The 14767-nt window shown below is 41.7% G+C and overlaps 1 protein-coding gene and 1 long non-coding RNA gene across 4 annotated transcripts in view; both read left to right on the forward strand.

Annotated features, from left to right (window-relative positions):
• Nucleotides 1–14767, forward strand: part of LOC310845116 — a 579409-nt gene that overhangs the window by 389384 nt on the left and 175258 nt on the right. The window lies entirely within an intron of this gene.
• Nucleotides 1–14767, forward strand: part of PRIMA1 (proline rich membrane anchor 1) — a 70910-nt gene that overhangs the window by 42818 nt on the left and 13325 nt on the right. For all 3 annotated transcript variants that reach the window (XR_014564161.1, XR_014564162.1, XM_083738598.1), the window contains one exon: nt 12121–12250. Coding sequence is in view for 1 of the 3 variants with exons in the window: in XM_083738598.1 (XP_083594724.1) it covers nt 12121–12250 (130 nt within the window). In the remaining 2 variants the exon portion in view is untranslated. The remainder of the gene's footprint in view (nt 1–12120; nt 12251–14767) is intronic.

Raw genomic sequence — 14767 nt, forward strand, 5'->3', positions numbered from 1 at the left:
TCCACTTAGGATTCAGCTATACAGCTGCAAATATAACGTTTAAGTGCGTTTTAAGTGCATCATAGAAATGTGACACTAGATGGTGCTGGTGAGCTAATGGCAAGTTCCAAATATATTTTGAAATGTTTTAAAAAAGCATTTTCAAAGCATTTTAAAAAATATATGTGTAGATTCAGCCCCAGTGAGCTGCTGCCACTGCAGCTGCCCACAAATACATTTTTGAAGGTCACTTCGCCTTCCTCACCTTCTGCTTCCTTAGGGTTTCAAAGTGTGGACCTCCAGGTGTACATGCAGAGAACTTGTGAACTAACTACTGGAACTAGGGTGCATGAAGGGGGGATGCGGGGAAGTCAGAGAATGTGGTTATGAAAGTAAGAATTTGAAATTGTACATGTTTGTCTGTGTCTTTGTGTGTTTGTTATGTTTATATAAAATGTGAAAATTCAATTAAAAATCTATTAAAAAAAATACATGCAGAGAACCTGTGTTGGGTGGATGGGGGTCAGGGAAGGGACTAGGGAGTACAATGCCTCTCTGCATGTTCTGTATACATGGTCAGGGGAACAAGTGAATTGAATTTTTAATGATTCTTCATTAGAATTTAACATGAAAGCTCTTCAGGATGAGACCAAAGGTCTTTTTCGTAGAGCATCTTAGCTGATCAGATATCCATGGGAGACCTGGAAGCTGGATATTAGTGCAATAGCCTCTCCTGCTGTTCCCCAATGACTGGTATTCAGAGACAATCATTATTAGTAGCCATTGATAGTTGTATCGTTGGTGAATTTATCTAATCACATTTTTATTTACTCTCTCTCTCTCTGTGTCCATATTCTTCCATCTCCAATGAAATGAGCTCAAGGAAGCATCTATGATTCTTCCTTCTCTCCCATCATTTGATCCTCACATATGAGGTATGCTGGGCTCAGAGGGAGTGACTGGCCCATGGCTCAAGGTCAGCGAGTGACTGAGTGGGAGATTTAAACCCCTATCTCCTTGATCCAAGTCCATGACTCTTATCAACACTACACCATGCTCCTATCATCCTTTAAGCCAGTGGCCATCTCCACATCTTGCAGTCCCAAATTCCATCGTTTTAACTATGGGCTGTGTATTCCTTTCTCATTTGATCTCTGTTAAATAGCTAGTTGAAATCCCTCTGGTTTTGCTGTGAGTCACTCTCTCTTTTAGCAATATTGTTCCATTTGGGTAAAAACGTTTCAATAAAAAGAAAACCCCAAATGTTAGCCCATTTGTCCATGCCCTTTGCTCTACAGACCGAAGACTCAGATGCTTCAGAGAAAGTTATTGATGAGTCAGATGCTGCTGATTTTCATCCAAAGTAATCTCTAGGCTCCCCTGGCAGTGGCGGGAACAGAGCTGTGCTTCGTTCTGACAATTCAATAAATGTATCTTAATTGGCACAAGCCCCAACCTGTTAGAAACAAGATCCAAGCCATTGTCCTGATTGCCTGCACAAGCTCATTGCAGAGAGTCATTATGGTTTCAGGCTGCCGTTCCTTTTTTTTTTTTTTAAGGATGTTGAAAGGCATTATATTGTCTTAAAATTCACCATGCAGAAAAGTGGTGGAATTAGAATACTTTAGATATCAAAAAGCAAGAGTCCCAATCCCTATACAGCCATGAAACTCACTGGGTGACTTTGGACCAGTCACTGTGTCCATAGCTGTCAACGTTTCCCTTTTTTTAAGGGAAATTCCTTTATTCCGAATAGGATTCCTTGCAAGAAAAGAGAAAAGTTGACAGCTATGTGTGTCTCAGACTAACCTACTTCACAGGGTTGTTGTGACAATTTAACAAGGAGTGGGAGAAGCATATACCTTACCTTGAACTCACCAGAGGAAAGATATGGTGTAAATGTAGCAACAGTGGCAACAGAAACAAAAATATAAATTCACAGGCAAAACATCTGCGGAGTAAAATTTCTGCAAGACAGCAATTAAAAATGAATAATAATAATTCCAAAATACAGCATCAGAAAAAGACGGTTACATCTTGTAATGACTAACAGAAGATAGTTTGCAAGTAAGCATTTACATAGGGTCCATTGGCAACTTTGAGATCTTCTGTATACTTTTTCATAATATTACAGTTCGTGCTTGATCTCTTTTTTATAATCTGAGGAAAGGCTTTGAGAAACATTGCTGCATGTATCCTGATTTGCATACAAGATAAAATTTTACCACACTATATACAAACCAAACGGTAGCTAATTTTAAGTTGGTAAGTCCAATTTTCTGCACTGGCTATTGGTCATAACTCACTGGACTGAGAATTCAGTGCCAAAAGTTCTGCTGTTTTCCAGTGAGTTATCGTAAGCTGCACCTATCCTGCCTTTTCACTTTGTAAGGTCTGCTTACATTGCAAGTTTATAATAAAAGACACATAACTTAAAAACCAAGATTCTAAAAGCAGTCAGCCCTAAAACACAAGCTACAATAAACAGAACGAGCTGCAGCATCAAAATAGAACCAGAGATTCTATTAATGCTTGTTTGAAAGCATGAGAAAATAAAATCTTTTTTTTTAATGTATTCAGAAGATGAGGGAGTAGACAGGCACCTGGTGAATGTTTCTGGGAAGGATATTATTCCATTCTTGCAAGGGGGTGAAGAAATACAGATGCTCCCACTGATTTAAGTCATTGGCACATGCAGTCTGGTATGATCTAACTTTGGCAGTGCCTCTGCAAGGATTCAAGGCTAAATTACATTTGACATTAAAATGCATTTTTGCACTCAAGATTTACTTTATTAAAAAAATGCAAAAAGCAACCCTCCAGGATGCGGGTGGTTGCTGAAAATTATTGGGAACTCAGCAGCCTGGGTGTGTTTGTGTTAACCCTTTCCTCCCCTGCTGCAGTCCCAATGAAAATTGCTGCTTTGAGAATTGCTTCTGTTTCTATTGGGAGGAAATCCCTCGCTGCTGACAATGGCTGTTTTAAGGAACACTCACATTTAATGCAAAGACACATTTAAGCATCAGGTCTTCCTGGTTAGGCCCTTTCCCTGAGATCCTTTAGCTGGAGTTCTTGAGAATTGCATCTTGGACCTTATACACCGAGTCCATGCCTGGGCTGATCTTGCTTTAAGGCTAGCACCCTTTAGGTTTGCTGCTGGATCCCTTTAATTCACTTGCCATCTGTAAATTTATGCATGCCACTATTTTCTGTGCTTCAAGGTGCCATCCTCCAAATAAGCCTGACCTTGCAGAGTTCTCCCTGAACTTTCCAGTGTTCAGAGAACAGAATGGTCATGACTGTAAATAAAAGAGCTATTAGAACTTCTGGTTCAGGGCCTGACACAGCTGAGGAAAGAAATCATTTCTTGCATTCTTGTTTCTGTAGCCCCGGGGGCCCTGCTGTAGTACATTCCATTTTGACCTTGGATGCAACCACTTTTTAAGAAAGTGGAAAGCAAGAGTTTATTTGAGGGAAATTGGCACTGTGCCTGCTTCCCTATTAGTCTTTGGAAAATACGGAGCCTTCTGCGTATTGCATATGGCACAGGACACTAAAAACATTTGGTAAGGCTATACATTCACACTATACATTTAAAGCAGCGACGTACCATGTTAAACGGTCACATTTTCTACCAGAGAATCCTGGAAAATGTAGCTAAGAGTTCTGAGAGTTGTTAGGAGGTCCCTTTCCCACACACAGAACTACAATTATCAGGGTTGCCTGGGGAGAGGAATTGATGGTTAAACCACTCCCTGGGATTTGTAGCTTTAAAATTTAGGTCAGCCTCCCCCAAGCTGGTGCCCACCAGAAGCTGTGGCTGAGGAGTCATCAACAGATGCTTACAGAGGTCTTCCCTGAATCCTCTCCCCTTGCCAATTTTGCTTGAAAGAAGTACTGTGTTGTAACCGGTAGAACAGGTGGTTCCCTGTCCACAACACATCCTTTTGTTCACAGATGTGCCCATGGCCCCTGACTTAAATTGACAATTCCTGCTTTGGGCTACAGTCAGCCCAAGCGAGCATGGCGCCAGTTTGGGAAAGGCTGGCGTAGGCATTTGCCATATTCTGGACCAGAGCAGATAACAGCAAATAAAAAGATGACAGCTCCTATCATCCAGCTCGTAAACTGGGCCAAATGAGCTTGCCTCAGCATGTTCAGTAATAGGAAGCCTGTTCATTGTCTTCAGCTTGTCAACCTCAATATCGTTCTGCAAATTTCTAAATAATTAGTGTAGAGACAACCCCCGTTTAGAATGTGAGGCGAGTACTTTATAGTCAAACGTGACTGAAAGTACTCTTGAAGAAAGCTGTTTCGTTTACTGTACTGTGGGATGGTTTATTTTGTGGAATATTCAAATGGAATATTTGTTTTGTTCAAAATATTTATATCCTGCCTTCCACCTGCAGTTTTTGAGGTGGCTTTCAGTGCACAGCTTGTGACTGATTATGCAGGGTGGGTTTACCTCCCTCCCCCCCCCAGTGTTTCATTCAGGTTGGCACCTCTGCCGGTTGGCACCATGAAGATACAAGGTGCATTCAGATGTGTGGGTTGTTATGCTAGTTTTCCTGGTTATAATACTAGAACATTTGTCCAGGTTTTGAATGTTCCTTTTACACTGTGTTACCTGTTGCACTACGGAACTGTGGCTTTCTGATCCGTATACTGGTGGGCATGTTCTGCTAAATTTCATTCACACCAGTGGGGTTCAACGCAATAGCGGACATCATTGGACAACATGTTGCCACCCTTTGTGTGAATGTGCACTTCTGATCCCTCATGAATATGACGGGAAATGCTGGAATACCATCCCAAAGTTCGTCACATGGCATGATCCATGAAAATGGCGGGAAAATAACTGTGCCTATCTCTCACGATTTTCCAGGTCAACAGGATTGCAAACAGATTTTTTTGCTGTTGTTGAAGGGAAGCAATTAACAGGGAAATGAACGCTAAGCTTCCAGTTGATTCCACTAGATTTCCAGAAGCGTCACATAAAAGATTGAACAAAACGCAAAAGTTAACAGGCAGCAAAACATTGTGAAAATGGAACAACGCGCTGTCTGAATGCATCCACAGTGGTGGAGGGAAAATATGGCTTCTTTGCTCCAATCGCCACCACATTATAGGCCAGATAATGAACTCATATATTTGTTAGGGCGGATTAATTTTTAAAACTAACACCCCTTGAGTTTTAATTGTCTCCTAGACTGCCTCATTCTTTAAAAAAAACAAAAGCAGGTTGGGGCTCTGTGGAGTAGGAGAGGGTGCTTAGAGGCTATTGCACCCAGTACCTCAGTCGTGTCCTTATTTCTGATGAGAGTGGCAGCCATACCAGTTGAAAACATACTAAGGGCAACCCAAAAATTTTGGATACGCTTCTGAGGGGTAGAACGTCCTACTTGGTCAATTTCCTGCGAACTGAGCCTTTTCCTCTAGAAATTAGAATAATGAAGAACATTCTCTGGCACCACCGGAATTTAGAGAGGGTTCACGAGTGACTGGCACAAGGCCAGGACCATAAACCTAATTTTAATCTGCTGTAGAAGATGTGTGACTTGTGACTCACAAGTCACTTGTGATTGACTTATCCATAGTGGCTTTGATAACAGAGCTTCCTGCCCCCTGCTTTCCAGGCAGTTTCTCTCCTGCAAAAGGGCATGGCTCTTTTTTTCCAAGGCAGTCAGTCTGGCACCTTTTGCAAGCAAAACATTTATCCTTTTAAAATGGTGAGCGCAACTCCCATGTATCATTCATTATATTTATTTTTAGATCTTGCCGTGGGGGCTTCTGCTGACAAAAACAAAAAAGTAAAAAACAGACCAAGGGAAATAAAAAACCGCTACACTGTTGTTGTTTTTTAAATGACTGCAGATTTGTAGCAGCACTGTAGAACTGTATCTCTCTACACATCTGGGAGCTGAGGTGCCAGAATTAACAACATGGTTATGTGACAGAACGTACAGTTTAATGCCTTCCTGGTTTGTTCCTTTCGGTACAGTGGAGTGAATGGTACCCATGGTTTCTATAGGATAATACTCTGTATTGATTCGTACTTAACACGATTTGCAGCTTTCCAGCTTCATGCTGGTGTAGCCTTCGGTTTTCTCCATCCATATATCTGTGCACAGTAATAATACTAATATGTGGCTATCTACAGCATACACCTAGGAATATTTATTCAGAAGTAGGGATGGGAAAATATATCAGTTTTGGTTTCACATTTTTCCAGTCTTACAGTCTGTTCTCCACATTTTCACATCAGTTTGCGATCACTATTATTTGAAAAACGGTTCTAGTGAAGAGCATTTTAGTGTGGATTTTTCCCACTGTCCACACCTTTAGCTGCATAGTTCAGTTGGTTAGAGTGTGGTGCTATTAATGCCAAGATTGCAGGTTCAATCCCCATAAGGACTCCCCATGGATTCTCTCCCATAGGGCAGCTGCTGACAGATGGCCTGGCAGGGGTGGGGGGCAACTAACTGAAGTGAAAACAGTGGCCTTCTTAGCCTCCCTCCATCTCTCTTGCTGCTCAGTTATAATCGGGGCATTACCACTGAATGTATGAACAAAGTACTCCAGTGCCTTTGTTCAATAAATAGTATCTGAAAAGTTCTCAGATTAAGTTCAGTAGAGTGGTACCTCGAGTTACAAACGCTTCAGGTTACAGACTCCGCTAACCCGGAAGTAGTACCTCGGGTTAAGAACTTTGCTTCAGGGTGAGAACAGAAACTGTGCGGCGGCAGCACAGTGGCAGCGGGAGGCCCCATTAGCTAAAGTGGTACCTCAGGTTAAGAACAGTTTCAGGTTAAGAACAGACCTCCAGAACGAATTAAGTTCTTAACTAGCGGTACCACTGTATTCCACCTCTTCTATATATTTGGCTTAAAAAGTGGCTTCTGCCTGCCTACCGCCATTCACCTGAGAATCACATAATTATAACAATAAAATTAAGGAACAGAATCTGACTTTTCCCAGAAGAGGGATTCCAATGTTTTATCTACACTGACTGAGCAATGGGTCCCTGGGGTTTTTAGGCATGAGTTCTCCCCAGTCCTGCCTGGTGACACCACAGGAAGATCCCTGGACTTTTTGTGTGCACACTGTGTGCTTTTACTCCTGTGTTAGTAGGGTGGGTCATTCTAGGGGGTGGGACTTAATTTTTGCAAATTTCTTCAGTGAGGGGTTTGAAAAATATGTTTGTGTGTGAGGAATTCAAATATGCCTTTATTTTTGTGATTGGAGAACATTTAGCTTGGTAAACCTATGTTTGAAGAAGAAGCACATAAACTGTTTTCAGAAAACCCCAAAAATTTAATTTTACCTTCTAAAAATGTCAGGTAGTGCTAAATAATAATAAAATAATATTGCTATGTAATGAAACTGCAGGCACTTGGCAATCATTTTTAATTATTTCTGTGCAATTTTACGCACATTTTACTTACCAAGCAAAACTAAATTATATTAATTTAACCAAAATATCTTTTGAATTCCCAAGTCACGTTGCAACCTTTTAGCACCCCTCACTTATGGAATTTGAAAGTTGAAAAATTCAACATGGCCTGCTATGCTAGGGTCTCTCTGTTGAGGCAGATATCAGAAGTGAAGCTTTTTGCAATCTCTGCATCTTCTTCCTGCCAAGAAAAAATTCAGGTATTTCCTGTACCTCATGCATCTGTTAAAACTGCTGAACCTTCTGTCTGTTTTTTGGGGGGGAGGCAGAGAAGGGAAAATGCTTCGGAAGAGCATAGTTCTATGCTAGGGCATCTGCTTTACATGTGGAATATCTCAGATTCTAATCTCTCTGCAAGCAAAGCAGGCTAAATGCTCATTAAACAGGAAGCAGCCTATGTATAGTGATGGCCCCCAATTTAGGAGCATAGGAAGCTGTCTCATATGGAGTCAGAGCATTGGTTCATTTAGCTCAGTATTGTCTACATTGACTGACATGAAGACATTCCCAGTCCTACCTGTAGTGGCACACTTAACAGAGAAGGTATATGAGGGACATGGTGGGATGGGTGTTAAAAGAGAGGGAGGGAGGCTTGGTTTGTCTCTGCAATCAGATTCTCAAATCGCTTGCTGATTTGAACTAGCCAGTAGGTCTCCTCTTCTCTCATTGTGCATATATATATATATATATATATATATATATATATGCAGGTTTTGGTGTCCTCGGGTGTCTTCCCGTGTAAAAGTTGGGGTGTCTAGGCGACGTTTCGACGAGGTCTCACTCGTCATCTTCAGGCTGGTGCCAGCCTGAAGATGACGAGTGAGACCTCGTCGAAACGTCGCCTAGACACCCCAACTTTTACACGGGAAGACACCCGAGGACACCAAAACCTGCATTCCTGTACCCGTGAAAATCTACGAAAGCAAATATATATATATATATATATATATGCTTTTGTAATAATAGAGTTCTTGTTCTGCACACTCCACTAGGAATTTCATGAAAATGAATGAGAAGGAATATCATTTACCACATTCATTCCTCTCCATTACAGCTTTCATACTTCATCTGGATTTTATTTAGGACTGAAAAAGCAGATTTTAGATGTAGCGAAAAGTAAACTTAATTGAGGGAGTTTGAGCCTTAGGTGGTTCTGCACTGTTTCAGAAAGATTGCCATCATCCTGAAAGGCTAGAGAGCATAAAACAGTACATAACAGTTACAAATACGGAAATTTCTTCTTGGCTCACTTTTTCTCTTCTAGGCAGTATACCAAACATACAACATTCGCTACACTGTCACTCCTACAAAACGAGTTGGCTGTTCCCCACCCCGGTTGCCTACCATTCAGCAGAGAATTAAACCATTCTGTCCAATTTCAGCTTTTGCAAGTCATATCTTTAGTCCAGTGGCCTGTGAAGGATTTCAGATTCTGACGTGTCTGTCTAATAACCACATGCTGTTATCAGAATCTCCTCTTGCTCCAAGATTTGATGCAATTTTCCATGTTGCTCGTGGTTGATCAAGCGTTGCCAGATGCATTTCTGGGGGTCAGGAACTGTGAAGCGAAGCTGATATGGTGACATTCTGGATATGCCAAAGAATCACTGAAGTGCATTCATGAATATTTATAAGACGTATGAATTTTGAAAGCCCAGATCTGAAATATATATATTTTTTCTTCAAACACTGAGTGAGTGTTGGAGCACTTCAACTTTTTTCTTAGACTGTGAACATTTAGGTGGGGCCTTGTATTTTTTAACTTACTTTGAAAACTGCTGATAAATAACATTGTAAACCACTTTCAGAAGCCTGCTTTGGAATTCAGCACATATAAATAAAATCATAGTAGTAGAAGAAGAAATAAAAATACTAATAAATCCTTTTCTGTATCAAGTGGCCAAATAACTTGGGTATAGTGGTACCTCGCGTTACAGATGCTTCAGGTTACAGACTCTGCTAACTCAGAAATAGTACCTCGGGTTAAGAACTTTACCTCAGGATGAGAACAGAAATCGTGCGGTGGGAGCGGGAGGCCCCATTAGCTAAAGTGGTGCTTCTGGTTAAGAACAGTTTCAGGTTAAGAACGGACCTCCAGAACGAATTAAGTTCTTAACCAGAGATACCACTGTACTAATAGGTATGTTGGAGAATTTCAGGAGAAACTGGAGTGGAAATTTCCAGTCTTGTTCATTTGTCCCAAATCCAGAGTAAAAAATCAATCCAGCAAATACTATTGGTATTCACTGCTGTCAGTCCACAAATTATATGTAATTGATGACACGCACCCACACCAATATGCATTGGATTTATTTTGCCTTGAAGCAAATGGCATGAAATAATATAGTTTACTTAGAAATCCATAACAGCAGACAGCAAAACCTGTAGCATAGGGTTACATTCATTGCTGGTCCTTTTCATAATAGACCCATTGAAACAATGAGCATGTTTAGCTTAGGTTTGTTAATTTCAGTTCTGAGTAGGACTTAGTTGGGTACAACCCCACTGCTCCCCTTCTTCTAAATCCTCCAGAGCAAATTCAGGGCAGGCATTGGGGTGGGGGTGGGGTGGGTGGGGAGATGCTATTGCAAAAACATAAATTCTTGTTCAATGGATACCAGCCATACATTTTGCCTGAAGGAGAAGGAAAACAGTACTGCATGTGACAATCACAGGTCAGAATTGGAAATGGTTGTGTTCTTCCCACTTTACACACCATGGGTTGTATTCAGCTAACTTTTACTCAGAGTAGAAACATTGAAATTCATGGGCCTAAGTTAGCCATGCCCATTCATTTCAGTAGGTCTGATCAGATTAAAAGTTAGTTAAATGCAACCCTATGCACCTTGACTTGGGTAAGGAGTTTAATTACTGCTCTTCCTTAGCCAACAAAAAGTCTTGGGCCTCCAGTGTTTCCAACTAGCACATGTGCAGATTCATTATTTAAGAGCACAAAGCCATATGCCAGTTCCTTGGCATATTAGCACCAGAGGAAGGCATGGGGGTCAACCCACAAACATACAAGGAGCTCTGAAGCTTTTGGGCCTTTGGACTGATCCAGGAAGGGATGTTGTGTGTCCTGGTGTCCAGCGCTTCCAGCATCCTCCCAAACAAATTTCAATTGGCCACCACCCTCTTTACACCATGGTCTTCTCTTGAGCCCAATGTGCTCTAAGGTCTACAATGACTATGGAGCCAAATTGGGGAGGGGGGGAGTTTGCTCTTTGTCCTTTGGTGCTGATGCCATCATTATCAGCCACATTATGAATCTGCATTGTTCTCTGGAGCTGTTTTTTTGTTCAGGGCTGTTTTTTACTGATATTTTGGCAATTTTATTCTTTCTGTAAACCGTGTTGAGGTTTTATTGCAAATTTTGTGAAATAAACAAATGATGTGGCTTTGGTGTGGGGTGCTTGCAGTTTTGCGCAAGGTCACAAATCTGCTAGGGTGGGTTGGTAGACAGAGCCCTGGACCACGGAAAATGGGGGATCAAATCTTGGTTTCCCTATGAAGATCACTGCCTGACTTTGGACTAGCAATCGTCTCACAGAGTTGTGAGAATGTTGTGAGGTTTTGGGGGAAGTACATTGCCCTAAGTTCCTTGGAGAAAGGGTGGGGTATAAATGTGGTGAATAATACAAGCCTGAGATGCTCTGGTAAAACATGAAGTCTCCATTGCCTTAAGCTCTAAACCCACACTGAAAAGGAATTATATGAGTTTTCACCCAGAGTGGTACTACTATGAAACATTGGGGGCTGCTTTGATTCTTTCACAGTATGCAAATCTTTGGCAAGAGCTCAGTGAATAGCTTTTATTTTCTGAGAAATGAATAGCCATCTTTGTCTGGTCACAATTGTGGGAGGTTGAAAGGCCTTACGCTATTCCCAGCTGGACTGCTATGGTCAATGTTTTATGTCTTCTTGGAATATGGAGGAATCAAACTACTCCAGAATAGCCAGTGTGGTAAAGTAGTACGACTGTACCATTTGTGCTTGATAAAACTTCCTTAATGGGGTTTATAATTGGACATGTCATGTATGGCAATCTCAGCCAACCTAATGCTGCATCTGATGGGCAGCCACCAAGAAATGATGGCGGCCAACCTTATTGAACCATTTTCATTTCTGACCCCTGTCTCAGTGGTCTAAGAGTTAGGGGTTGAGGGATTGAACTCAATGGTAGAGAATCTGTTTTGCATCTGAAAGGTCCCAGAATCTTTGGATAGAGCTGGGAAAGATACTTTGCATACAGAAGACTCCCTTCATTTATGGAAGGTCCAATACTTAGTATCTCCAGATAGAAGACTTTTTGCAAGAGGAAGACCTGGAGTTCAGTCCCTAGCATCTCCAAGTAGGACTGGCAAAGATTCACACCTAAATCCTTGGAGGTCAGCTGCCTATCCATGTAGACATCACTGAATTGTGCGGACCAACAGTTGTTACAAGAAAGCTTCAGTGAGCTGATGTAGCAGAAAGATCTGTTGCCTGCTGCTGTATTGTGGTATTCAGAAGGAAACCACAACACACTCTAGGTAATAGACTAAGGAAAATGTGCTTTGGGTTGTAAACTAAATTCCTTGGTCATGTCCCCAGGACTAAACTCTGGGCCAGTGGAGCTTCCTAGAGCGTTAAGGTCTTTTTGATAGGACTCAACTGAATGTGTGTCTTTTCCACATTATCTTTTCCAGCTCCTACCGTTCCAAGTTGCCCTACTCGAGAGACGTGGTGGCCAGGCCCAGTTATAATTATTGCAGCATGCTGTACCACACTAGTGTTCCTCTTTCTAGTTTTCATCATTTGCTACAAAGCCATAAAAAGGTAAGACTGTAAGTGTGTTGCAAGATCAGATGCTTTGTGGATGTGCTACCTTATAACTTACAACAGAAGAGCAATGATAAGGAAACTCAAGGAGTTACTAGCCTGGGAATGTTCAGACGACAAGTCAACAAGTACTGAACATGGGAGACTGAGCAGTTACCTGTTCTGGGTGGAGTTGCACTCACTCTGAAATAACAGGTTGATAGTTTGGGGAAGCTTCTGAATCCATCTTCGTTATTGGAGGTTCAGGTAGCCTCAGTGGCTGGGAGTGTGTTTTATCGGCTATGGCTGGTACACCAATTACAGCTGTTTTTGGACAGTGGTAGTCTGGCTATAATGATTTGTGCTTTGGTAACCTCAAGACAATTGCTCTGTTTGAAGCTGTCCCTGGACTTGGTCCAGAAGCCCCTGCTGTTGCAAAATCACTGCAGCTCTACTGTTGATGGGGACCGACTATTGTCAACAAGCAATTCCAGTGCTCAAAAACTTGCACTGGCTTCCCATATGCTACCAGGCCATGTTCAAGGTTCTTACAAGGCCTGTAAAAATCTGGATCCAGGATACCTCAAGGACTGAGGACTTCAGGGGAGCCACAGTTAGCAGATCCTGCGGCTCAGATGCATGCCTTGTATCCACTAGGAGTTGTGAATTCTGTGTTGGGGGTCAACTTTAGGTTGAGATCAGACAGGCACCTCTCCCTGTTGAACTCCTGGCTCTTATTAAAGACTTTATTCCAACAAGTGTTTTAACTGAATTCTCATCTTATAATTTTAATTGGTGTTTATTTTCATTGAATTGAGTTTCTCATTCATCATTAGAGTTGACTCTAATTAAGCAGCATATGAATTGTTAAAATAAATGAATGATGCCAGGAAATGCAGGCAATCCCATACCCATCTGACATATGTTTAAAGTTAAGAAATTCCAGGCAAATTTGTATGCAAAAATTGTGTATGATAGGACAAATTCACTGTAAAATGCTGATGAATTTTCATGTGGACTGGTTTTTTTTAAAAAAGCACAAACTCATTCAAATTTAAGATTGGAAAAATGAGAAACTGAGCGAGGTCAAAATTGACATAATCACGCATCCTTTTACCCTCATTCGTAAGAAATGTGAGACAGCCTTTAATGGAGGGGGTGAAAACCCTGTGAAAAGCTATTCCCATAAACAGTCCAATAATACAACATGTAAAATAAGCATTTACAACACATAAGGTGGAAATCCCCCCTCTTAAATGAAATCACAAGGAAATGCCATTTTGAAATCTCATTTAGTTTTTTGAAAACTCACCATATGTCACAAAATCCCGCCGTCTGCCTGCAGGACATTTGTAAATTATCCATCACTTGGATTGTCCTCGTTTTTTCATTCATGTAGTGCAATGGCATGTCCTATTGCCTAATAGCAACACTTAAAGTTATCCTGCCCCTGCCTAATGCATGGTTAGCTGGTGGCATGAAGGGGATATCTGAGCTGGGCTTCCTGTTCCTGCAAGCTGAATATTGGTAAGTATGCAGTTCCAGGAACATATCTTGCTGGTGCTATATATACAGATCCCTGAATTCACAGCTGCTGAATGCAGAGGATTTTGCACTCACGCAGCTAAGTATGCAGGGGGTGCACATAGTTTGTCAAGCTGGCTCAAGGCCTGTTTGCAGGGGGCGGCAGGAGCCATAGGCAATTCTGGAACCCCGTGGTGGTGGGTGCCATGTTGCAGTACAGTACCTTACAGAAGGCACAGGACCTGAAGTTTCTCCATCTCTCTCTTCCTTTGGTCCTTTCACCTGTTCCCTCCCTGCCCCCATATTTCATCATCTGATTTGGTGTTGCTTGGGTTAGCTGTAGTGAAATTGAGGCGCAGGATCTCCTCTATCCAACAGCATGGCTGCAAAGAGAAGTTTGGAAGTTTCTACTTGCATTTTTGAGGACAGAGGTGCCTGGCGTTCTCTGGTCCATGGGGTCACGAAGAGTCGGACACGACTAAACGACTAAACAACAACAACAACAACTTGCATTTTAGATGAGCAACAGTTTACTGTTACATCTTACCCCTAAACTGTGGCTGGCTTTGTAAATTATCATGTGAAGTTGGCCTGTTTGCACTAATTACAATTGAGTCTACCATTTGTCTGGTTTCAGATGTTCCTATAAACTTGTCTGTAATAGAACAAAAAAAACTTATGAACTCCTTCTTGTGGCCGTGCCAGAGGATGAGGCAGGGACATGCAAGCCCAGGACTTATTAAGACTCATATTTACAACATGCATTCAACATAGATGGAATTTTCATGTGATTGAACTTATCCACACATTTCCCCCCTAATCCCTCCTTCGCTCCTTGACCTCAGTGAGAAACAAACTATTTTTTTTTACTAGTTCTGCTAAAAATGTGAACAGCCAAGTGAGGCATGGATCCGCTGGATCTTAAGCCAGGCCATTTCCTAGAGAGGAACTTGATCAAGGACCCTCTTCTGTGCCAGCCTGGGGACAAAACAATGATATTCCTATCTTCTG

Source organism: Podarcis gaigeae, assembly GCF_964106915.1.
Source record: "Podarcis gaigeae genome assembly, chromosome: 1".
NCBI lineage: Eukaryota > Metazoa > Chordata > Lepidosauria > Squamata > Lacertidae > Podarcis > Podarcis gaigeae.